The following is a 24,322-nucleotide window of genomic DNA, read 5'->3' as shown; positions in this document are numbered from 1 at the left end:
ACAATATGGGTAACTGAGTAATAGTCTGGATAGCTTTTCCAAAACTGTGCAAGAAGTCCACTGACGTTTACCTTTTACAGTCTTAAATATTCAACTACATTCTATAGCCTTTTTAGCAGTGACATTTTGTGTTCCATACTTTCTAGTAATTTATATCTTTTACCTGTCCTTTGGGTGTGTCAGTGAAGCCATATTCGTAATAGGCAATCAAAGAATTCTTCATGGTGTTAACCGTGAAGCCATAAAATGTTGTTTTTGTACCGACATCCTCCTCGAATCCTTTAATTACTGCTCCATTCAGTCTAAAATTACAAGATGAACATAATTCAAAAGAAAAACTTGTGACAAGGTACACGGGTATGCATGATAATGGCCAACACATTGCTTCATCTGTAGCAGAGAACTTTAAGTCATTCAATTGGATTTGTTTATACTGCTAAAAATTGCAGTACTCTAATATATAGGGTCCGGGACTTTTATATTGATGGCCAAACTTTTGGAAAGGTCATCAATATCTGATCGGTAGAGGTGCCTCCCATCAGCTGTTTCCTGTACCAGGAGTAGATGGATATGATTAGTTAACAGCAAAATAGCCACAGCTGGGTACTGCACATCCAACATTATTGATTGATATAAGAAGCCATTGTGCAGCACATGGCCATGACCACTATACAACTGATGGAGCTGTGCAGCTCCACAATTGATCACATCTGTCGCCCTGAACAGCTGAACAGTGTTGCACCCCCACTGATCTTATATTAAAGGGTGTAATGCCAGCATTCCTTGCACTAATCAACAGTGACGCCGACATACGGCACCACTGTTTGCCCTGCTGTTTCATCAGCGTCTGTGCAGGCCATCGCTCCCGGCTTCCGGGATGCACACATGCCACTTGAATTTGCTGGCCAAGTGTTCTTAGCTAACTCACACGTGCATTCCCTGCTTCTTAAAGGTGCAGAACGCACACACTTGATCCTTGATATGTTCACAGTTTATTACTGGGATGTACCAGGTAAGTACCTGATGTGTTCCCTTCCCATCCTATGGCTAGAGCGTTCCAGGTGACACCTGATGTCTCCTCTGCCTATCGCTAGGGAGTATCAAGTATTTATGGCACCCTCCGCTATAAGGAAGTGCCTGTGCAACGTTAGTCCTCAGTAGCCTGTGTGCCTCTTGGTTACTTACTAGCTTATTGTCTGGTCATTGAATCCTGCTGCAGATTTAGTACTCCTCCGTATGCCCAAACTGTTTCTGTATGTGAACCCATTCCGAGTGCCTGAACCTGCTCCCGTGTCCTGGTCCCTCCTGTCTCTGGTTCCCGGTTCCAGCCTGAGTTCCTGATCCCATTCCTGGTTCCTGATTCTAGTCTAAGTTCCTGATCCCATTCCTGGTTCACGTGTCCAGCCCGAGGTTCATGATTCCATTTCTGGTTCCCAGGTCGAGCCTGAGGTTCCTGGTTTCATTCCTGGTTCCTAGTTTCAGCCCAAGTTCCTGATTCCATTCCTGATACCGTTCCTGGTTCCCGGGTCCAGCCTGAGTTCCTGTTTCCATTCCTGATCCCGTTCCTTATTCTCAGTTCCAGCCTAAGTTCCTGATTCCGCTGTTGATGCCGTTCCTCTTTCCTGATTCCAGCTTGAGTTCCTAATTTCCTTCCTGATCCTGTTACTGGTTCCCACTTCCAACTCGAATTCCTGATCTGTTCCTGTGTTCCTGTAACCAGCCTGTATTCCAGTATCCTGAATCATGTTCTGGTACCGGCCTGTGTTCCTACATCCTGAATCCGTGCCTTGGTGCCAGCCTGTGTTCCTGTATCCTGAATCCGTGCCTGTGTCCTGGTGCTAGCCTGTGTTTCTGTAATCTGAATCCGTGCCTATGTCCTGGTACCAGCCCGTGTTCCTGTTTCTTGAATCTGTGCCCGTGTCCTGGTAGCAGCCTGTGTTACTTTATCTACTCCTGTGTCCTGAGTCCATTCCTGTCTATACCTGTACCAGCTTCCACCCTGTTGGTTATCCTGATCCTGTACCGTTGTGCCTGTTCCTGCTAATGTCAGCTTCCGTGGATCCGGGGACTGCTTTAGAGTGCTACCTGGTGGCTCACTGCAGCACAAACCTAACCTCACCACCAGGGGCTCTAGAGAAGACCAAGCAGATGTTTAGTCATGCCCCTCCAAGGTAAGCCCGCAATCTGTTGTCCAGTGGATCCACATCCCAGGACTGGCCAGATCAGTCATTGCCGTTCTGCAAGTAACAGGCTGCACAGGCCATGGATCTTGCTGACCCCATTTTCCATCGCTCACAAAGTCTTCCTAGAGAGACCCCGCCTATGGAATCGACAGGATCTATTTATGACTATAGTCCTGCGGACAGAGTACACATGTTCGCTGGACTTGCAGATGGTGCACACCCGTTATCTACTTTGGCCATTCCACCTATTTTCTGCATTGATTTTTCCACCATGGCCGAGGTACTGAGTTCGAATCGTGGGCACCTCAAATATGCTCATTAATCTTGGGGGTTTTTATTGTTGCCCCACCTTTTGGCTTCTTGTCTGTGCCTGTGTCCGTGCCTGTACTTGAGCCATATGTCTGAGCCTGGCAGTATTTTCATTTACTGTCTTCAGTGCCTTCCTTTTGCCTTTGCTTTTTGGCTTCAAACAGTTTTTTACAAAGATGGTTGGGGCGCAAGGAGGGGGTACTGTAATGCAGACATTCCCTGTACTAATTGGCAGAGACGGTGACGTACTCACTGCATTGCTCTCCACCCTACTGTGTCGCCAGTTTTGTACCCGTTCTGAGTGCCTGAACCTGCTTCAGTGTCTCGGGTCCTCCGTTTCCTGGTTCCCAGTTTCAGCCTGAGTTCTTGATCCCATTCCTGGTCTCTGATCCCTTCCATATTCCTGGTTCCAGCCTGTGTTCCTGTATCCTGAACTAGCTTCCACCCTGCCAGTTATCCCGATCCTCTCCAAGCAGAGGCTCTACTCCATTATGCCTGTCCCCACTAGTATCAGCTTTCGGGGACTGCCTTGGAATGGCACCTGGCGGCTCCCTGCAGCACAAACCTAACCTCACCACATGTCACTTTAGGAGGCTTGTTACAATAATTGCTGCTACCCAAAATTCCAAACCATTGTTACCAAAGAATGGTTCATATGTACTCACTATCTCCAGACCCGTTTCACACTCTCCACCTCTGTATCTCAGCAGGCTTTACTTTTGCAGTAGTCTTGAGTAATGCGGGCTTCACACGGTACGATCTATCGTGCGATTGCACAAGCGTTCGTACCCGCCCACGTCGTTTGTGCGTCACAGGCAATTAGTTGCCCGTGGCGCACAAAGACGTTAAACCCCCTTCACACGTACTTACCTGCTGAGCGACCTCGCTGTGGGCGGCGAACATCCACTTCCTGAATGGGGAGGGACGTTTGGCGTCACAGCGACGTCACACAGCGGCCGGCCAATAGAAGTGGAGGGGCGGCGATGAGCGGGACGTAAACATCCCGCCCACCTCCTTCCTTCCGCATTGCCGGTGGGAGCCGCGGGACGCAGGTAAGCTGTGTTCATCGTTCCCGGGGTGTCACACGGAGCGATGTGTGCTGCCCCGGGTACGATGAACAATCGGCGCCATTAAAAATAAACAATTTTTTAAAAGTAAGCGACGAGTACACGACTCACGATTTGTGAGTGATTCTGCATCGCTCGGAGGTGTCACACGAAACGACGTCGCAAGCAATGCCGGATGTGCGTCACGAAAACTGTGACCCCGACGATGCATCGCGCGATAGCTCGTCTCGTGTGACGCCCGCATAAGTCTAACGGTTTCTAGTTGCAGTAAAAAAAACATCAGGTGCACATTTTGGCTGACTGCTTAGTTGCAAACTTTACCTACCATATCTACTACTGTTTTTGACCCCAAGACGCCATTACTCTCCTACTCCATACTCCAGACCTGCCTAGCACGGAGCTTGGGCAGCACCATGCATACACATCCTACACAGGTGATCTGGGGCCTAAATGACCCTGTAGATCAGAGGTCCCCAACCTTTCTAACCTTGAGAGCCCATTCAGCTCTGAAAGAGGGTCGCAAGCCAGATCCAACTCTGAGAAATGGTCGCGAGCCACATCCAGCTCCCGGTAGTGACACTTAGAAACCCCATTACTGGTATAAGAACAGCCAAAGCTTTTCCACAGAAATCACATTGAGGCAGTATACCAGGATCCAGGGGGCCTACCCTTCCCATATTCAGGTCTAGTCTTCTATGTAGTGTTTCTCACAAAAGTCACCATCTGAAGACCTGCTTTTTACAGCTTTTTGCTAGACCTGGTGCTTATGCTCCGAGCTGAAAGACAAACGTGAGCCACATATCACAAGCCCGCGAGCAACACGTGGCTCACGAGCCACTTGTTGAGGACCTCTACTGTAGATCCACCACAAACAATATGAATAAAAGATTACTGCCTGCATCAATATATACTGTACAACTGCACTCCGTGTAAATAAAAATGTTATACAGCATATAAACAATACAGGGTGGTTTGCATGCTCCACAATAGAGGGCCCTTAGTCATTTAACAGAAGTTTTATGCTGGATGACAATTGACAACTAAATGATAGAGGACAGTTAAAGCTAAATGAGAAGTACTGGAGACTTTTTGCCAAGAGTAATCGGCAGCTTATCCACATGAAAAAATAAAGGGCGTCATTCACAAGTCTACAGTCACATAGAGTGACTGCAAACTTAAACCCTAAGCCTGCACAACCCCTTTGTTACGAGTGGAATGGCAACGACTGGCATTGTGATATGGATGCACTTGACCATAGATCACAGGCTTACTTAACCTGGAGGAGTGTGACTAAGCGGCTACCTAGTCTTCTCTAGAGTCTCACAGAGGCAGACAGGGAAAGAGACAGAGGCAGACAGGGAAAAAGACAGAGGCAGACAGGGAAAGAGACAGACTGGGAAAGAGACAGTCAAGCAGACAGGGAAAGAGACAGACAGGGAAATAGACAGAGACAGACAAACAGAGAGATAGAGAAATAGACAGACAGGGAAAGAGACACAGACATACAGAGTGATGGAGAGACAGAAAGAGACATACAGAGAGACAGAAAGGCTGCTACAGAGACAGATACAGACAAAGACACAGACAGACAGATGGACACAGATAGACAGACAGACAAATAGACAGAGACACAGAGAGAGACAGACAGAGAGATATGGGAGACAGACAGTGAAAGAGACACAGAGAGAAAGATAGAGAGAGACAGACAGAGAGACAGAAGAAGACAGGGAAAGAGACAGACAGAGAGAGACAGACAGAAGCAGACAGGGAAAGATGCACAGACAGACACAGACAGACAGAGACAGACAGAAGCAGAGAAGGAAAGAGACAGACTGAGAGATAGAGAGACAGACCGACAGAGACTGGGAGAGAGACAGAGAAACAGTTACTATTCCGGTCAATGCCCGGGTATTACAGCTAGCACATTTATATGAGTACTAGAAGGTGGCCCGATTCTACGCATCGGGTATTCTAGAATTTACGTATTGTGTAGTTAATGTATGATTTTTGTTATATATATATATATATATATATAGATGTTGTTGTGTGTAGTTACCAAGTGTTTGTGTAGGGGCTGTACATGTTCTGGGTGTTGTCTGGGTGTAGCGGGGGGTGAGAGCGGTGTTGTTTGTGTGTTGCGTTGTGTGTCGTTATTTGTGGAGCGCTGTGTGTCTGTATCGTTGTGTATGTGTGTTGCGCGGTTTGTGTGGGTGTGTGTGTGTGTTTTGGGGGGAGGTATGTTTTGTGCAATGTGTGTGTTGTGCGGTATGTGCGTATATTTGTGTGTGCCGCGGTGTTTGTGTGTTGGGTGTTGTGTGTCTGCTGCGTTGAGTGTGCGTGTGAGTCTGAGTGTGCGAGTGAGTCTGAGTCTGAGTCTGAGTGTGCGTGTGCGTGTGAGTCTGAGTGTGAGTGTGCGTTTGAGTCTGAGTGTGAGTGTGCGTTTGAGTCTGAGTGTGAGTGTTTGTGTGAGTCTGAGTGTGCGTCTGAGTGTGAGTGTGCGTCTGAGTGTGAGTGTGCGTGTGAGTCTGAGTGTGAGTCTGAGTCTGAGTGTGAGTCTGAGTGTGAGTCTGAGTGTGAGTGTGAGTCTGAGTGTGAGTGAGTCTGAGTGTGAGTGTGAGTCTGAGTGAGTGTGAGTGTTTGTGTGAGTCTGAGTGTGAGTGTGAGTCTGAGTGTGAGTCTGAGTGTGAGTGTGAGTCTAAATGTGAGTCTGAGTGTGAGTGAGTCTGAGTGTGAGTCTGAGTGAGTGTGAGTGTGAGTCTGAGTCTGAGTGTGAGTGTGAGTCTGAGTGTGAGTCTGAGTCTGAGTGTGAGTGAGTCTGTGTCTGAGTGTGAGTCTGTGTGCGTGCGAGTCTGAGTCTGTGTCTGAGTGTGCGTCTGAGTCTGTGTCTGAGTGTGCGTCTGAGTGTGCGTCTGAGTGTGCGTCTGAGTCTGAGTCTGCGTCTGAGTGTGCGTCTGAGTGTGCGTGTGAGTGTGAGTGTGAGTCTGAGTGTGAGTGTGAGTGTGAGTCTGAGTCTGCGTCTGAGTCTGCGTCTGAGTGTGAGTGTGAGTCTGAGTGTGAGTGTGAGTGAGTGTGAGTGAGTGTGAGTCTGAGTGTGAGTCTGAGTGTGTCTGAGTCTGCGTCTGAGTCTGAGTGTGAGTCTGAGTGTGAGTCTGAGTGTGAGTCTGAGTGTGAGTCTGAGTGTGAGTGTGAGTGTGCGTGTAAGTCTGAGTGTGAGTGTGCTTGTGAGTTTGAGTGTGAGTCTGAGTGTGAGTCTGAGTGTGAGTCTGAGTGTGAGTCTGAGTGAGTCTGAGTCTGAGTCTGAGTGTGAGTCTGAGTGTGAGTGTGAGTCTGAGTGTGAGTGAGTCTGAGTGTGAGTGTGAGTCTGAGTGAGTGTGAGTGTTTGTGTGAGTCTGAGTGTAAGTCTGAGTCTGAGTGTGAGTCTGCGTCTGAGTGTGAGTGTGAGTCTGAGTGTGAGTCTGAGTGTGAGTCTAAATGTGAGTCTGAGTGTGAGTGAGTCTGAGTGTGAGTCTGAGTGAGTGTGAGTGTGAGTCTGAGTCTGAGTGTGAGTGTGAGTCTGAGTGTGAGTCTGAGTCTGAGTGTGAGTGAGTCTGTGTCTGAGTGTGAGTCTGTGTGCGTGCGAGTCTGAGTCTGTGTCTGAGTGTGCGTCTGAGTCTGTGTCTGAGTCTGAGTGTGCGTCTGAGTGTGCGTCTGAGTGTGCGTCTGAGTCTGAGTCTGCGTCTGAGTGTGCGTCTGAGTGTGAGTCTGAGTCTGAGTCTGAGTGTGAGTGTGAGTGTGAGTCTGAGTCTGCGTCTGAGTCTGCGTCTGAGTGTGAGTGTGAGTCTGAGTGTGAGTGTGAGTGAGTGTGAGTGAGTGTGAGTCTGAGTGTGAGTCTGAGTGTGTCTGAGTCTGCGTCTGAGTCTGAGTGTGAGTGTGAGTGTGAGTCTGAGTGTGAGTCTGAGTGTGAGTCTGTGTCTGAGTCTGAGTGTGAGTCTGTGTCTGAGTGTGAGTGTGAGTGTGAGTCTGAGTGTGAGTCTGAGTGTGAGTCTGAGTGTGAGTCTGAGTGTGAGTCTGAGTGTGAGTCTGTGTCTGAGTCTGAGTCTGAGTGTGAGTCTGAGTGTGAGTCTGTGTCTGAGTGTGAGTCTGAGTGTGAGTCTGAGTGTGAGTCTGAGTGTGAGTCTGTGTCTGAGTGTGAGTCTGTGTGCGTGTGAGTCTGAGTCTGTGTCTGAGTGTGCGTCTGAGTCTGTGTCTGAGTCTGCGTCTGAGTGTGCGTCTGAGTGTGCGTCTGAGTGTGAGTCTGAGTGTGAGTGTGAGTGTGAGTGTGAGTCTGAGTGTGAGTCTGAGTGTGAGTCTGAGTGTGAGTGTGAGTCTGAGTGTGAGTGTGAGTGTGAGTGTGAGTGTGAGTCTGAGTGTGAGTCTGAGTGTGAGTCTGAGTGTGAGTCTGAGTGTGAGTCTGTGTCTGAGTGTGAGTCTGTGTGCGTGTGAGTCTGAGTCTGTGTCTGAGTGTGCGTCTGAGTCTGTGTCTGAGTCTGCGTCTGAGTGTGCGTCTGAGTGTGCGTCTGAGTGTGCGTCTGAGTCTGCGTCTGAGTGTGAGTGTGAGTCTGAGTCTGAGTGTGAGTGTGAGTGTGAGTCTGAGTCTGAGTGTGAGTGTGAGTGTGAGTTTGAGTGTGAGTCTGAGTGTGCGTCTGAGTGTGAGTGTGAGTCTGAGTGTGAGTGTGAGTGTGAGTGTGAGTCTGAGTGTGAGTCTGAGTGTGAGTCTGAGTGTGAGTCTGAGTGTGAGTCTGAGTGTGAGTCTGTGTCTGAGTGTGAGTGTGAGTCTGAGTGTGAGTGTGAGTGTGAGTCTGAGTGTGAGTCTGAGTGTGAGTCTGAGTGTGAGTCTGAGTGTGAGTCTGAGTGTGAGTCTGAGTGAGTGTGAGTGTGAGTCTGAGTCTGAGTCTGAGTCTGTGTCTGAGTGTGAGTCTGAGTCTGAGTCTGAGTCTGAGTCTGAGTCTGTGTCTGAGTGTGAGTCTGTGTGCGTGTGAGTCTGAGTCTGTGTCTGAGTGTTCGTCTGAGTCTGTGTCTGAGTCTGCATCTGAGTGTGCGTCTGAGTCTGCGTCTGAGTGTGCGTCTGAGTCTGAGTCTGCGTCTGAGTGTGAGTCTGAGTGTGAGTGTGTGCGTCTGAGTCTGTGTCTGAGTGTGCGTCTGAGTCTGTGTCTGAGTGTGCGTCTGAGTCTGTGTCTGCGTCTGAGTGTGAGTCTGAGTGTGCGTCTGAGTCTGTGTCTGAGTGTGCGTCTGAGTCTGTGTCTGAGTGTGCGTCTGAGTCTGTGTCTGCGTCTGAGTCTGCGTCTGAGTCTGCGTCTGAGTGTGCGTCTGAGTGTGCGTCTGAGTCTGAGTCTGCGTCTGAGTGTGAGTCTGAGTGTGAGTGGCGGCCAATCCGTGCGGGGGGGTCGGATCCGAGGCGAGGCGAGCGGCCAATCCATGCGGGGGAGGAGCCGAGGCAAGGCGAGCGGCCAATCCGTGCGGGGGGCGGGGCCATGGCGAGCCCAGCGGCCAATCAGCTTTGTGTCACCGTAAGGACACTTAGTGTCACCGTAAGGACACAATTTTGGAGCATGACAGACAGACAGACAGACAGACAGACAGACAGAATAAGGCAATTATATATATAGATTCCCTGTAATACAAATAAATCATACAGAGTGGTTTGTTTGGTTCACCATATGAATATAGGTGGCCAAATTCTTAATGGGAAGCTATCATCAGAAAATGACCTCTTGATTAACCCCTTCAGGACAGGCAATATTCTATTTATGCGCCTTTGTTTTTTCTTACCATTTTTCCATTGATATAGCCATGTGTGGGCTTGTTTTTTGTGAGATGAGTTGTACTTTTGAATGACAATATTTGATTTATCATGTGATCTACTGGAAAGCAGGAAAAAAACCTCTGTGTGATGATATACAGTCATATGAAAAAGTTTGGGCACCCCTATTAATGTTAACCTTTTTTCTTTATAACAATTTGGGTTTTTGCAACAGCTATTTCAGTTTCATATATCTAATAACTGATGGACTGAGTAATATTTCTGGATTGAAATGAGGTTTATTGTATTAACAGAAAATGTGCAATCTGCATTTAAACAAAATTTGACCGGTGCAAAAGTATGGGCACCCTTATCAATTTCTTGATTTGAACACTCCTAACTACTTTTTACTGACTTACTAAAGCACTAAATTGGTTTTGTAACCTCATTGAGCTTTGAACTTCATAGGCAGGTGTATCCAATCATGAGAAAAGGTATTTAAGGTGGCCACTTGCAAGTTCTTCTCCTATTTGAATCTCCTATGAAGAGTGGCATCATGGGCTCCTCAAAACAACTCTGAAATGATCTGAAAACAAAGAGTATTCAACATAGTTGTTCAGGGGAAGGATACAAAAAGTTGTCTCAGAGATTGAAACTGTCAGTTTCCACTGTGAGGAACATAGTAAGGAAATGGAAGAACACAGGTACAGTTCTTGTTAAGCCCAGAAGTGGCAGGCCAAGAAAATATCAGAAAGGCAGAGAAGAAGAATGGTGAGAATAGTCAAGGACAATCCACAGACCACCTCCAAAGACAATCCACAGACCACCTCCAAAGACCTGAAGCATCATCTTGCTGCAGATGCTGTCCATGTGCATCGGTCAACAATACAGTGTACGTTGCACAAGGAGAAGTTGTATGGGAGAGTGATGCAAAAGAAGCCGTTTCTACAAGCACGCCACGAATAGAGTCGCCTGAGGTATGCAAAAGTACATTTGCACAAGCCAGTTACATTTTGGAAGAAGGTCCTGTGGACTGATGAAACAAAGATTGAGTTGTTTGGTCATACAAAAAGGCGTTATGCATGCTTTGGAGAGAAGCTCTGCGTCACCGATATATAGGTGCTCAGGGGAAAAAATCAGACAAATGTAGGGAATACCCCGGCACACTATTACTCCCAACAAAAAGGAAAATCATGCGACTGTTCATATGCAAATTTCTTTTTATTGATCAAATTGTGCTGTAAAATATGTAGTATGATTTGTCCAAATAAGTTGACGTTTCGGCTGTGGGCCTTCGTCAGACTGGACTTTATCACTGTTGGTATGACAGTATGAAATCACATCAAGGCGTGAGCCAAAGAATAAATGGCGGAGGACAATACGTCTATTGTGACATGTACTGTTATAAAGTTTATATGATTATGCTGATAGTGAATGTTAAACGAGAACTATTATGCAGATGTTGGAAATGCATGTGTCACATGCTATGTCAATGAAGATATCACCTCAGTGGAGGATACTCCACTCACAGACCGCACGTCCAGCACCAGTGTGGTAACAGCCTCTGGCGTTTCCGGTCCTACCGGTGATATTACACATAATCAGCCTGAATATAGAGCTCACTTAGCTTTCATACCACATACTGGTCTGCACCCCAGCAATCTCCAGTCACGCCCCCTGCCACTGACCTGCAAAATATGGATCCCTCAACAGTCCGGCATTGATACAGTTAGGTCCAGAAATATTTGGACAGTGACACAACTTTCGCGAGTTGGGCTCTGCATGCCACCACATTGGATTTGAAATGAAATCTCTACAACAGAATTCAAGTGCAGATTGTAACGTTTAATTTGAAGGTTTGAACAAAAATATCTGATATAAATTGTAGGAATTGTACACATTTCTTTACAAACACTCCACATTTTAGGAGGTCAAAAGTAATTGGACAAATAAACCAAACCCAAACAAAATATTTTTATTTTCAATATTTTGTTGCGAATCCTTTGGAGGCAATCACTGCCTTAAGTCTGGAACCCATGGACATCACCAAACGCTGGGTTTCCTCCTTCTTAATGCTTTGCCAGGCCTTTACAGCCACAGCCTTCAGGTCTTGCTTCTTTGTGGGTCTTTCCGTCTTAAGTCTGGATTTGAGCAAGTGAAATGCATGCTCAATTGGGTTAAGATCTGGTGATTGAATTGGCCATTGCAGAATGTTCCACTTTTTTGCACTCATGAACTCCTGGGTAGCTTTGGCTGTATGCTTGGGGTCATTGTCCATCTGTACTATGAAGCGCCGTCCGATCAACTTTGCGGCATTTGGCTGAATCTGGGCTGAAAGTATATCCCGGTACACTTCAGAATTCATCCGGCTACTCTTGTCTGCTGTTATGTCATCAATAAACACAAGTGACCCAGTGCCATTGAAAGCCATGCATGCCCATGCCATCACGTTGCCTCCACCATGTTTTACAGAGGATGTGGTGTGCCTTGGATCATGTGCCGTTCCCTTTCTTCTCCAAACTTTTTTCTTCCCATCATTCTGGTACAGGTTGATCTTTGTCTCATCTGTCCATAGAATACTTTTCCAGAACTGAGCTGGCTTCATGAGGTGTTTTTCAGCAAATTTAACTCTGGCCTGTCTATTTTTGGAATTGATGAATGGTTTGCATCTAGATGTGAACCCTTTGTATTTACTTTCATGGAGTCTTCTCTTTACTGTTGACTTAGAGACAGATACACCTACTTCACTGAGAGTGTTCTGGACTTCAGTTGATGTTGTGAACGGGTTCTTCTTCACCAAAGAAAGTATGCGGCGATCATCCACCACTGTTGTCATCCGTGGACGCCCAGGCCTTTTTGAGTTCCCAAGCTCACCAGTCAATTCCTTTTTTCTCAGAATGTACCGACTGTTGATTTTGCTACTCCAAGCATGTCTGCTATCTCTCTGATGGATTTTTTCTTTATTTTCAGCCTCAGGATGTTCTGCTTCACCTCAATTGAGAGTTCCTTAGACCGCATGTTGTCTGGTCACAGCAACAGCTTTCAAATGCAAAACCACACACCTGTAATCAACCCCAGACCTTTTAACTACTTCATTGATTACAGGTTAACGAGGGAGACGCCTCCAGAGTTAATTGCAGCCCTTAGAGTCCCTTGTCCAATTACTTTTGGTCCCTTGAAAAAGAGGAGGCTATGCATTTCAGAGCTATGATTCCTAAACCCTTTCTCCGATTTGGATGTGAAAACTCTCATATTGCAGCTGGGAGTGTGCACTTTCAGCCCATATTATATATATAACTAGAAGGTGGCCCGATTCTACGCATCGGGTATTCTAGAATTTACGTATTGTGTAGTTAATGTATGATTTTTGTTATATATATATATATATATATCTATAGATGTTGTTGTGTGTAGTTACCAAGTGTTTGTGTAGGGGCTGTACATGTTCTGGGTGTTGTCTGGGTGTAGCGGGGGGTGAGAGCGGTGTTGTTTGTGTGTTGCGTTGTGTGTCGTTATTTGTGGAGCGCTGTGTGTCTGTATCGTTGTGTATGTGTGTTGCGCGGTTTGTGTGGGTGTGTGTGTGTGTGTTTTGGGGGGAGGTATGTTTTGTGCAATGTGTGTGTTGTGCGGTATGTGCGTATATTTGTGTGTGCCGCGGTGTTTGTGTGTTGGGTGTTGTGTGTCTGCTGCGTTGAGTGTGCGTGTGAGTCTGAGTGTGCGAGTGAGTCTGAGTCTGAGTCTGAGTCTGAGTGTGCGTGTGAGTGTGAGTCTGAGTGTGAGTGTGCGTGTGAGTGAGTGTGAGTGTGCGTGTGAGTCTGAGTGTGAGTGTGCGTTTGAGTCTGAGTGTGAGTGTGCGTTTGAGTCTGAGTGTGAGTGTGAGTCTGAGTGTGAGTCTGAGTGTGAGTCTGTGTCTGAGTGTGAGTCTGTGTGCGTGTGAGTCTGAGTCTGTGTCTGAGTGTGCGTCTGAGTCTGTGTCTGAGTCTGCGTCTGAGTGTGCGTCTGAGTGTGAGTCTGAGTGTGAGTCTGAGTCTGAGTGTGAGTCTGAGTGTGAGTCTGAGTGTGAGTGTGAGTGTGAGTGTGAGTCTGTGTCTGAGTGTGAGTCTGAGTGTGAGTGTGAGTGTGAGTGTGAGTCTGAGTGTGAGTGTGAGTCTGTGTGCGTGTGAGTCTGAGTCTGTGTCTGAGTGTGCGTCTGAGTCTGTGTCTGAGTCTGCGTCTGAGTGTGCGTCTGAGTGTGCGTCTGAGTCTGAGTGTGAGTGTGAGTGTGAGTCTGAGTCTGAGTGTGAGTGTGAGTCTGAGTGTGAGTGTGAGTCTGAGTCTGAGTCTGAGTCTGAGTCTGAGTCTGAGTGTGAGTGTGAGTGTGAGTTTGAGTGTGAGTCTGAGTGTGAGTCTGAGTCTGAGTGTGAGTGTGAGTGTGAGTGTGAGTCTGAGTGTGAGTCTGAGTGTGAGTCTGAGTGTGAGTGTGAGTCTGTGTGAGTCTGTGTGTGAGTGTGAGTGTGAGTGTGAGTGTGAGTGTGAGTCTGAGTGTGAGTCTGAGTGTGAGTCTGAGTGTGAGTCTGAGTGTGAGTCTGAGTGAGTGTGAGTGTGAGTCTGAGTCTGTGTCTGAGTCTGAGTGTGAGTCTGAGTGTGAGTCTGAGTGTGAGTCTGAGTGTGAGTCTGAGTCTGTGTCTGAGTCTGTGTCTGAGTGTGAGTCTGTGTGCGTGTGAGTCTGAGTCTGTGTCTGAGTGTTCGTCTGAGTCTGTGTCTGAGTCTGCGTCTGAGTGTGCGTCTGAGTGTGCGTCTGAGTGTGCGTCTGAGTCTGAGTCTGCGTCTGAGTGTGAGTCTGAGTGTGTGCGTCTGAGTCTGTGTCTGAGTGTGCGTCTGAGTCTGTGTCTGAGTGTGCGTCTGAGTCTGTGTCTGCGTCTGAGTGTGAGTCTGAGTGTGCGTCTGAGTCTGTGTCTGAGTGTGCGTCTGAGTCTGTGTCTGAGTGTGCGTCTGAGTCTGTGTCTGCGTCTGAGTCTGCGTCTGAGTCTGCGTCTGAGTGTGCGTCTGAGTGTGCGTCTGAGTCTGAGTCTGCGTCTGAGTGTGAGTCTGAGTGTGAGTGGCGGCCAATCCGTGCGGGGGGGTCGGATCCGAGGCGAGGCGAGCGGCCAATCCATGCGGGGGAGGAGCCGAGGCAAGGCGAGCGGCCAATCCGTGCGGGGGGGCGGGGCCATGGCGAGCCCAGCGGCCAATCAGCTTTGTGTCACCGTAAGGACACTTAGTGTCACCGTAAGGACACAATTTTGGAGCATGACAGACAGACAGACAGACAGACAGACAGAATAAGGCAATTATATATATAGATTGTATTTCTGAACATGTTTTTGTAAACAGCTAAAATAACAAAACTTGTGTCACTGTCCAAATATTTCTGGACCTAACTGTATGTGAGGCATGTGAAGGTGATCCTTTGTACAATTAACACTAGGTCCTGGAACCTGCTATTAACCCTCTGAGGTGATATCTTCATTGACATAGCATGTGACACATGCATTTCCAACATCTGCATAATAGTTCTCGTTTAACATTCACTATCAGCATAATCATATAAACTTTATAACAGTACATGTCACAATTGACGTATTGTCCTCCGCCATTTATTCTTTGGCTCACGCCTTGATGTGATTTCATACTGTCATACCAACAGTGATAAAGTCCAGTCTGACGAAGGCCCACAGCCGAAACGTCGACTTATTTGGACGAATCATACTACATATTTTACAGCACAATTTGATCAATAAAAAGAAATTTGCATATAAACAGTCGCATGATTTTCCTTTTTGTTGGGAGTAATAGTGTGCCGGGGTATTCCCTACATCCATCATGCTTTGGGGTTGTGTGGCCAATGCTGGCACCGGGAATCTTGTTAAAGTTGAGGGTCGCATGGATTCAACTCAGTATCAGCAGATTCTTGACAATAATGTGAAAGAATCAGTGACGAAGTTGAAGTTACGCAGGGGATGGATATTTCAGCAAGACAATGATCCAAAACACCGCTCCAAATCTACTCAGGCATTCATGCAGAGGAACAATTACAATGTTCTGGAATGGCCATCCCAGTCCCCAGACCTGAATATCATTGAAAATCTGTGGGATGATTTGAAGCGGGTTGTCCATGCTCGGCGACTATCAAACTTAACTGAACTGGAATTTTTTTGTAAACAGGAATGGTCAAATATACCTTCATCCAGGATCCAGGAACTCATTAAAAGCTACAGAAAGCGACTAGAGGCTGTGATTTTTGCAAAAGGAGGATCTACAAAATATTAATGTCCCTTTTATGTTGAGGTGCCAATACTTTTGCACCAGTCAAATTTTGTTTAACGCCTCTGCCACACTTACTTGACAAAACATAACGTTTTTGTCACGTACGTGTTAAAGGGGTGGTTTTGTCCCCATGTGCCGTGTTTATGGCACGTACAGTCATATGAAAAAGTTTGGGCACCCCTATTAATGTTAACTTTTTTTCTTTATAACAGTTTGGGTTTTTGCAGCAGCTATTTCAGTTTCATATATCTAATAACTGATGGACTCAGTAATATTTCTGGATTGAAATGAGGTTTATTGTACTAACAGAAAATGTGCAATTCGCATTTAAACAAAATTTGACCGGTGAAAAAGTATGGGCACCCTTATCAATTTCTTGATTTGAACACTCCTAACTACTTTTTACTGACTTACTAAAGCACTAAATTGGTTTTGTAACCTCATTGAGCTTTGAACTTCATAGGCAGGTGTATCCAATCATGAGAAAAGGTATTTAAGGTGGCCACTTGCAAGTTGTTCTCCTATTTGAATCTCCTATGAAGAGTGACATCATGGGCTCCTCAAAAAAACTCTCAAATGATCTGAAAACAAAGATTATTCAACATAGTTGTTCAGGGAAAGGATACAAAAAGTTGTCTCCGAGATTTAAACTGTCAGTTTCCACTGTGAGCAACATAGTAAGGAAATGGAAGAACACAGGTACAGTTCTTGTTAAGCCCAGAAGTGGCAGGCCAAGAAAAATATCAGAAAGGCAGAGAAGAAGAATGGTGAGAACAGTCAAGAACAATCCACAGACCACCTACAAAGACCTGCAGATTCATCTTGCTGCAGATGGTGTCAATGTGCATCGGTCAACAATACAGTGCACGTTGCACAAGGAGAAGCTGTATGGGAGAGTGATGCGAAAGAAGCCGTTTCTGCAAGCACGCCACAAACAGAGTCGCCTGAGGTATGCAAAAGCACATTTGCACAAGCCAGTTACATTTTGGAAGAAGGTCCCGTGGACTGATGAAACAAAGATTGAGTTGTTTGGTCATACAAAAAGGCGTTATGCATGGAGGCAAAAAAACACGGCATTGCAAGAAAAGCACTTGCTACCCACAGTAAAATTTGGTGGAGGTTTTATCATGCTTTGGGGCTGTGTGGCCAATGCCGGCACCGGGAATCTTGTTAAAGTTGAGGGTCGCATGGATTCAACTCAGTATCAGCAGATTCTTGACAATAATGTGCAAGAATCAGTGACGAAGTTGAAGTTACGCAGGGGATGGATATTACAGCAAGACAATGATCCAAAACACCGCTCCAAAGCTACTCAGGCATTCATGCAGAGGAACAATTACAATGTTCAGGAATGGCTATCCCAGTCCCCAGACATGAATATCATTGAAAATCTGTGGGACGATTTGAAGCGTGCTGTCCATGCTCGGCGACCATCAAACTTAACTGAACTGGAATTGTTTTGTAAACAGGAATGGTCAAATATACCTTCATCCAGGATGCAGGAACTAATTAAAAGCTACAGGAAGCGACTAGAGGCTGTTATTTTTGCAAAAGGAGGATCTACAAAATATTAATGTCACTTTTATGTTGAGGTGCCCATACTTTTGCACCGGTCAAATTTTGTTTAAATGCGGATTGCACATTATCTGTTAGTACAATAAACCTCATTTCAATCCAGAAATATTACTCAGTCCATCAGTTATTAGATATATGAAACTGAAATAGCTGTTGCAAAAACCCAAATTGTTATAAAGAAAAAAGGTTAACATTAATAGTAATAACATTTTGTATTTTGGGGGTGGGGGGCGGTTTCATCTTTCATTAAATGGTAAAACTAATCTAGCATTATGATTTTTTAGGTCAGTACGATTACAGCGATACCGAACTATTTTGTTTTAATGGTGAAAAAAAATAGAAAACTTGTAACAAAAAAAAATAAAAAAAATTGCTTGTGTCGCCATTTTCAGAGTGCAGTAACGTTTTAAATTTTTGGTCAATGGGGCTGTGTGAGGGCATATTTTTTGCGCCCTGAGCAAATTTTCTCATTAATATAATTTTGGGGTAGATATGATATTATGTTGTTTTGCGCTGTTGCAGCAGATGAAAAACCACAATTCTGAAGCTTTGTTTTTTTCTTCTTATGCTGTTTATCGATTGAGTTTGTCAATTTTATATACCACATATGTGTATTTCTTATTTTTTATTTCTGAATTTAATGGAAGGAAAAGATGGGCGATTCCTACGATGTATATATAAATATATTTCATAGAATCATAGAATGGTAGGGTTGGAAGGGACCTCATCGGGTCCAACCCCCTGTGACTGCAGGTTTTCCTAAATCATCCCAGGTTTATGTTTATCCAGTTTCCGTTTGAAGATTTCCATTGATGGAGACCTCACCACCTCCCGTGGTAGACTGTTCCACTCTCTGACTGCCCTCATTGTCAAAGTTTTTCCTATTGTCTATTCTGAATCTCCTTCCTTTTAGTTTCATCCCATTGCTTCTTGTACTTCCTTGTGTTAATAAGAATAGGGTGGTTCCCTCTGCACTGTGACTACATTTGTACATTTGTTTGCTCCTCTAGGGCACATGAACCTGTGATTGCTTGTGATTGATGATTGCTCTACTATTGTACCTATACTTGATGTAGAAATTAACTTAGGTAGTTCAACGATGACTCCCAAGCGGCATGCTCGCTGTCTTGGGGCCATTTTTGACACAGAACATTCATTTATCCCCTATATTCAATCACTCACTCATGTCAACTACATCTAAAAAGCATCTCCAGAATCCGAATTTTTCTCAACTTTGAAACTGCAAAAACTCTTACTGTCGCTCTTATTCATTTTCATCTGGAATACTGCAACTCTCTACTGTTCACCCGCTTAGCAAACTATTTCCACTCCAATCCAGCCAGAATGCAGGCAGTCATGATTGTATTTCTGTCCAGCCACTACACCGATGCCTCCACCTTGTGCCAGTCATTGCACTGGTTACCCATCCACTACAGAGTACAATATAAACTTATCGCTCTCATCCACAAAACTTTCAACAGTTCTGCACCACCATACATCACCTCCCTCATTTCTTTCTATCACCCTACTTGTGCTCTCCTTTCTGTAACTGATTTAAGACTAACATCCTTCATAATCTGAACTTCTCTAGTGCTGCACCAATTTTCTGGAATGCACTGCCCTGGATGATCCGATTAATACCAAGCTACCACATTTTTAAGTGCTTATTAAAACATATCTCTTTAGACAGGCTTATTACCTAATAACTTCACTATTCTACGTCTCTCCTGCTCCCCCTTTTAATTTTTCCTCAGAATCTGGTTCTTCTTATTCATTTGTCTACACATTCTTCATGCACCCTTCATGCACCCAATAACACTTGGTAATTGTACTGATACAGATACTGGCTGATGACGGCTCATGTAGCGTTATATCACAATCCCTATTCGTTATAATGATGGCTGGACCATACCAGCCAAGCATTTTCTACTTATTGTATCTCCCACCCCATTTCTTAGAGATTTTCTCCTGTAACTATTGAACTATGTGCTACTTTGTAATGTTTTTAGTGTCTGTATATGCCCCCAGCTTAATTGTGAATTGCTGCGGAATATGTTGGTGCTATATAAATAAAACTATTATTATTAAAAATTATTTCATTGGTTTGTAAAATTAAGAATACAACTGTTAATAATATAATTGTAGTGATATGTGAGTTTTTGTAATATGTGAAACTGGATATTAAACATATTAACCAAAATGATATCCTTAAAAAGACATATAATAACTATGTACTAGTTAATTCCTAGTTAATTGCCACTTATGCACAAGTCCATAAGGACTGTCCTTAGCTAGGAGGACTATTACTAGGACAATTTACACATTTTCTAGACTTGGGATTTTTTTTAAATGCTCTTCTGTTATTTCTCCATTAAATAAAACAATAAACTGACAACTGGGAGTTAACATTCTGCTGGTTGATAGGGTGGGTCCCTTTAGAGTGTGACACTGCAAGCAGTGATTGGGCAATTTCACAGTGTTTAGGGACTTTTCACCCAGTTAAGAGGTGGTCCACTACTCAGCCCTATTAAAGGTCAAACAGAAGGCTTTTCTCAAATACTTTGTCTAGTAAATTCTGATTCTGAGCGGTGCTATTGCAGTCCACTCATCCCCATCATATGATCCCTGGGCTCCGTGACATCTGAGATCCGATGTTGCCACATCAATTTCCAGTTGACCCGACATCACCGAGGCGGCCCCAGTCGCCATGAGTGACTGGGCTGTGGGCAGAGTTTCACCACTCATCACAGCCCAGCATCGCTCCTGCTTGCAGCGCTCTGAAGCGGAGGAGAGAGCGCATGAGATGCTGGGCTGTGCTGAGGGGTGAAACTCCACCCACAGTCCAGTCACTCAGGAAGACTAGGTCCTGCCTTGGTGATGTCAGGTCAACTGGAAGTTGACATGACATCACCTAATCTCAGAGGTCACACTAATTGTATACACATATGTTATTTTAAGGCTACATTCACACAGTTTATTTTTTGCTGTGGTTTTACAAAATTGTACAACAGAGTTTTTGCCACCGATTCAGAAAAGCACAGAAGAAATCTACGCCCGCAGCATGTTAACGCTGCCTAAAGAGTTCCATGCATTCATCCTCATACCTGAAAACATAGTCGTGTCCATCAATCTCTTTTCCCTTTCCGGAACCATTTAAGATCCCACCATTTCCCACCACTGCGCAGCGAACACATCCCTTAGGAGGCTGCCAATCAAACAGCTTCTGGTTGGCAGAATCATTAAGTAGCTTTAATGTAGACGCAATATCTAAAGAAAAGAAAGGGAAACATGAGACAATTCATAGGAGACCTATTCTGTAAATTGAAGAAACTGAAACATTAGGATTTTAGAAGCAGTTGCCATTTCTCTAATTGGAAACATAATCTTAATTTTGTTTGTACATCAGCAGAACATTGGACAACAGACAATTGTGTCAGAAAGGCTTCATGTCTCAGTGGTGACAACTACTGAACCTTCGTAGAGTTATGAGCCACATTATATTCTGTGCACTAGGCAGTCTAATGTACCCACAGCGCTTTGTATCAAAGCTATAATATATAGCTATGAATTTTGTTGTTTGTTTCTGTTGTGGCATACTTTTTCTTTTCTGCAGGTAATGGATAAAAAAAATGAAAAGCAGGTATGAAACATGAAAAAGTCAGAAGGCAGAATGTGAAAACTGTAGCAATGAACGTGACTCTTGATTGCCTGCAGTGGTCACCTGATACTCCCTGTCAGAAGAGATATCCAGGAGACAAGGCGGTGACGACAGCAGCAGAATGAAGAAGCCTGCCTTAAAGGAAGTCTCCCACCAGGTTTGGCCTACCTCATCGGAGAACATCATGATGTAGGCAAAGAAATCCTGAATCCAACAATGTATCACTTAGATTATAGGGTGAAGTTGTTCTGACACAATCAGAATTTTTAGATTTAGAAAAGTAGCAGAAGTGAGAAAGCTTCCCCACTCACACCAGGCTCTGTAAAGAGATTGTACATTGACGTTGTCAATCACAGGAAGGGACGTGTCGGACTGGCATGCGGGTGACATTGTAGTTCAGCAATGATAAAACAAATATAGCAAATAAAGAAGAGATCGGACCATGACAAGACAGGCATCCCTGAATTCTCTGTGTTAACCCTTACAGCATCTTCAGGTTACATAGCAAAAACCTGCTAACAGATTCTCTTTAAGGACCGTAGAGATCAGAAAGATGTTGCTCTTGATGTCATTCCTTCTGTGCCTTGCTCTGTACCACTCTGCCTATACACCTATTTTTTTTCCTATTTTTTCTACTTGGATTTTAACATGGATCAATAAATTCTATATTTTTATGCATAAGGGAGAAACACCTTCAAGCAATTGCCAGAAAACCTAAATAACCCAAATCAACAAAAATAAGTTGTTTTCTGTATAATTAAGGACCTTTGAGAAAGGCAGCAGACACTGAAACATGTGTTGGGAGAGTGGGGGTTCCCCGCATTGTAAGCTAATTATAACACCATGTTATCTTTTCATAGTGGCATATAGTTTATTCCAGCAATCCTGAATCTTAGCATGCAATATGCAGTTCATGTATAGACACTTTGAGACACAAATACAGCGCACTATTATGTAATGGGATTATGCAATATTGAGGATGGTGCAATATTTATTGATTATGTATGGCAATCAGTCTTAGTAGGCATATTGATCAAGGGCAGGTGCAAGATTAATTATTGGTGATATTATAAGAAAATTGTATTAATATATATTGTACTTTGATTATAATATTTCATTGCACTATTATTGCTTTATTATGTATGTAATTTTTATCATCACTACCACCCTATTTATGCCTATACACAGTATCACTATTGTCCATGATTAATGAAATTGTGTGTATCATCTATTTTTAGAATAATTTTGATCTTGTATCATATTGATCTGACTATTTGTTTTGTCATTATACTGTGACCTGTGTCTTTACCTTGCTTTGCTGTGGATATATTCCCCCTTGTATTGGTGTTACCACACTGTTGGGTCCCTTCCACCTTTTTATATCAGTGTTATTTTCTATTGATGTGATCTAATAAAGTTATGGCTTTTAATGATGATCATGGTACGCAATTTTATTGTTTCTCTTTTTTATGGATAAAACAAGTGCTGGTCTCCTTTGGAATATGCGCTGTTCTACCCTTGAGCTCTCTGATCGTGCACTTGACAGGTGAGTTCACTTTGGTTTCCTTTTGTACAATCTGATTTTGCTATATATACAAGTATACAAAAATGTATACAAACATTTGGTAAAAGTTGAAAACCACTTTAGCACAATAAATAACCATTATTCCCTGAAGATGCAATAAACTTTTTGTTATGATGTATTTCAATGAGATAATAAAAACCTCTGCACATCCAGGATCATTTATACATAACGTATATCAGAGTTTTATATATATACAGGGTGGTCCAAAAGTAGGTGGACAGTATGTGTAATAGGGTTATCAAACATGGTGTAAAGTGAAAGTGACTCAGTTGCCCTTAGCAACCAATCAGATTCCACTGTTCATTCTTCACAGACTCTCTGGAAAATGAAAGGTGGAATCTGATTGGTTGCTAAGGGCAACTGAGTCAGTTTCACTTTACACCATGTTTGATAACCCTATTACACATACTGTCCACCTACTTTTGGACCACCCTGTATATACAGTATATACTGTGTATATATATATATATATATATATATATATATATATATATATATATAAAAATATATATATATATATATATATATATATTTATATCCAAGAAGGTATCAGGGTTCACTGGCAGACTGACAATACAGGTCCAGAACATTGGCACTGTGCATGACCCGCACTGTTCACCCTGCTCACCTACGCTGCTGATTTGCATGCACATTTTCCCTTATTTCCCTTCAGCTCTGCTCTTATGAATCTGCTTTTTGTTCTGTCCCCATCGAATTGTGGGTTTGATCTGTATCATGACCCTATAACTTCAGCAAGAAAGCTTTTTCTGTCTGACATTCTTACCCGCATCTATTCATGCCTATGGCTTTTAACTGTTTATGTTTCTTACCGTTTATCATTTTTACTGTATATCTTTCATACCAATCTTGGTACTTTAGCATAAAGAATCCAGAATGGATCAATCAAATAAGACATGCAACATACATTTTGGCATCAAGGCTTGAGCTCTGCAGTAAGTTGTGTTGTGTCTTATGATCATTATGGTATAAACGCTGCCAGCCATCCTTAAAGGGAATCGGTCAGCAGGTTTTTGCTATTTAATCTAAGGGCAGCATAATATTGGGCACAAGACCCTGATTCCCAAGACGTGTCACTTATTAGGCTGTGTGTTGTAGCTTCATTGCTAACAGCATTTATTCAGCAGGAGATTAACACTACTGGACTACAGCTCACGTGACAGGTAGTCAGGCTGATCTATAGCCCGGTTGCGTCTCACAGAACCACCCCAGGTGAGCACAAGTGATTAATACTTTTAATTATGATCCTATATTGTGCACTTGTTTCCCCCTACAGCCCTCATCTTCCTCAGCGTTGAACCTTGTTTCATTACAAACACTAGAAACACCTTTAGGAGATTGTGCAGGGGCCGTGCGCACGTGGCGTCTTAGAGCGCAGCGCTTCGGCTGCTGCCCGAAGCGTGCGTTCTAAGAAGTGACATGTCACTTCTTCCGTGCGCTTTGCCGGCAGCCCCTGCTCTGTCTATGGCAGGAGCTGCAGGCGGAGCGCACGTTCTCTGCCGGCACCATGCGCTTCAGAACGGAGCTTTTCAGCTGCGCTCTGAAGCGCACCTTTTAGGTGCAGTGCAGAGCGCACACGTGCGCATATAGCCTTACAGTTGTCTTCTCACAATGTTGTCAGTTCTGCTGTATTGACCTTCTCCCACACTGGTTAGCTGCCTGTGAGATGAAAGCTGAAACACCATGAAAGGACTGCAGCTGTAAATGTTTGTAATGAGAAAAAGTTCACTTCTGCTCCACTGTATTAGCTCTGTTGTACAGTGTTAGCTCTGCTGTACGTGTAAGCTCTGCTACACTATGTTAGGTCTACAGTACAGTGTTAGCTCTGCTGTACCGTGTTAGCTCTGCTGTACTGTGTTAGCTCAGATGCACTATGTTAGCTCG

The 24,322-nt window shown here is 44.4% G+C and overlaps 1 protein-coding gene across 1 annotated transcript in view; it reads right to left on the bottom strand.

Annotated features, from left to right (window-relative positions):
• The window catches only part of ST6GALNAC2 (ST6 N-acetylgalactosaminide alpha-2,6-sialyltransferase 2), a 118,641-nt gene that overhangs the window by 10,511 nt on the left and 83,808 nt on the right, over positions 1–24,322 (bottom strand). Inside the window, exons 5-6 of the mRNA XM_075349560.1 lie at positions 20,282–20,444; positions 164–302 (exon numbers count right to left, since the gene is read on the bottom strand). Of these exons, the coding sequence (XP_075205675.1) occupies positions 164–302; positions 20,282–20,444 (302 nt within the window). The remainder of the gene's footprint in view (positions 1–163; positions 303–20,281; positions 20,445–24,322) is intronic.

The sequence above is a fragment of the Anomaloglossus baeobatrachus genome, chromosome 5, assembly GCF_048569485.1.
Source record: "Anomaloglossus baeobatrachus isolate aAnoBae1 chromosome 5, aAnoBae1.hap1, whole genome shotgun sequence".
NCBI lineage: Eukaryota > Metazoa > Chordata > Amphibia > Anura > Aromobatidae > Anomaloglossus > Anomaloglossus baeobatrachus.
The sequence above is the reverse complement of the archived record's forward strand: the minus strand, read 5'-3'. Positions and strand labels throughout refer to the sequence as shown.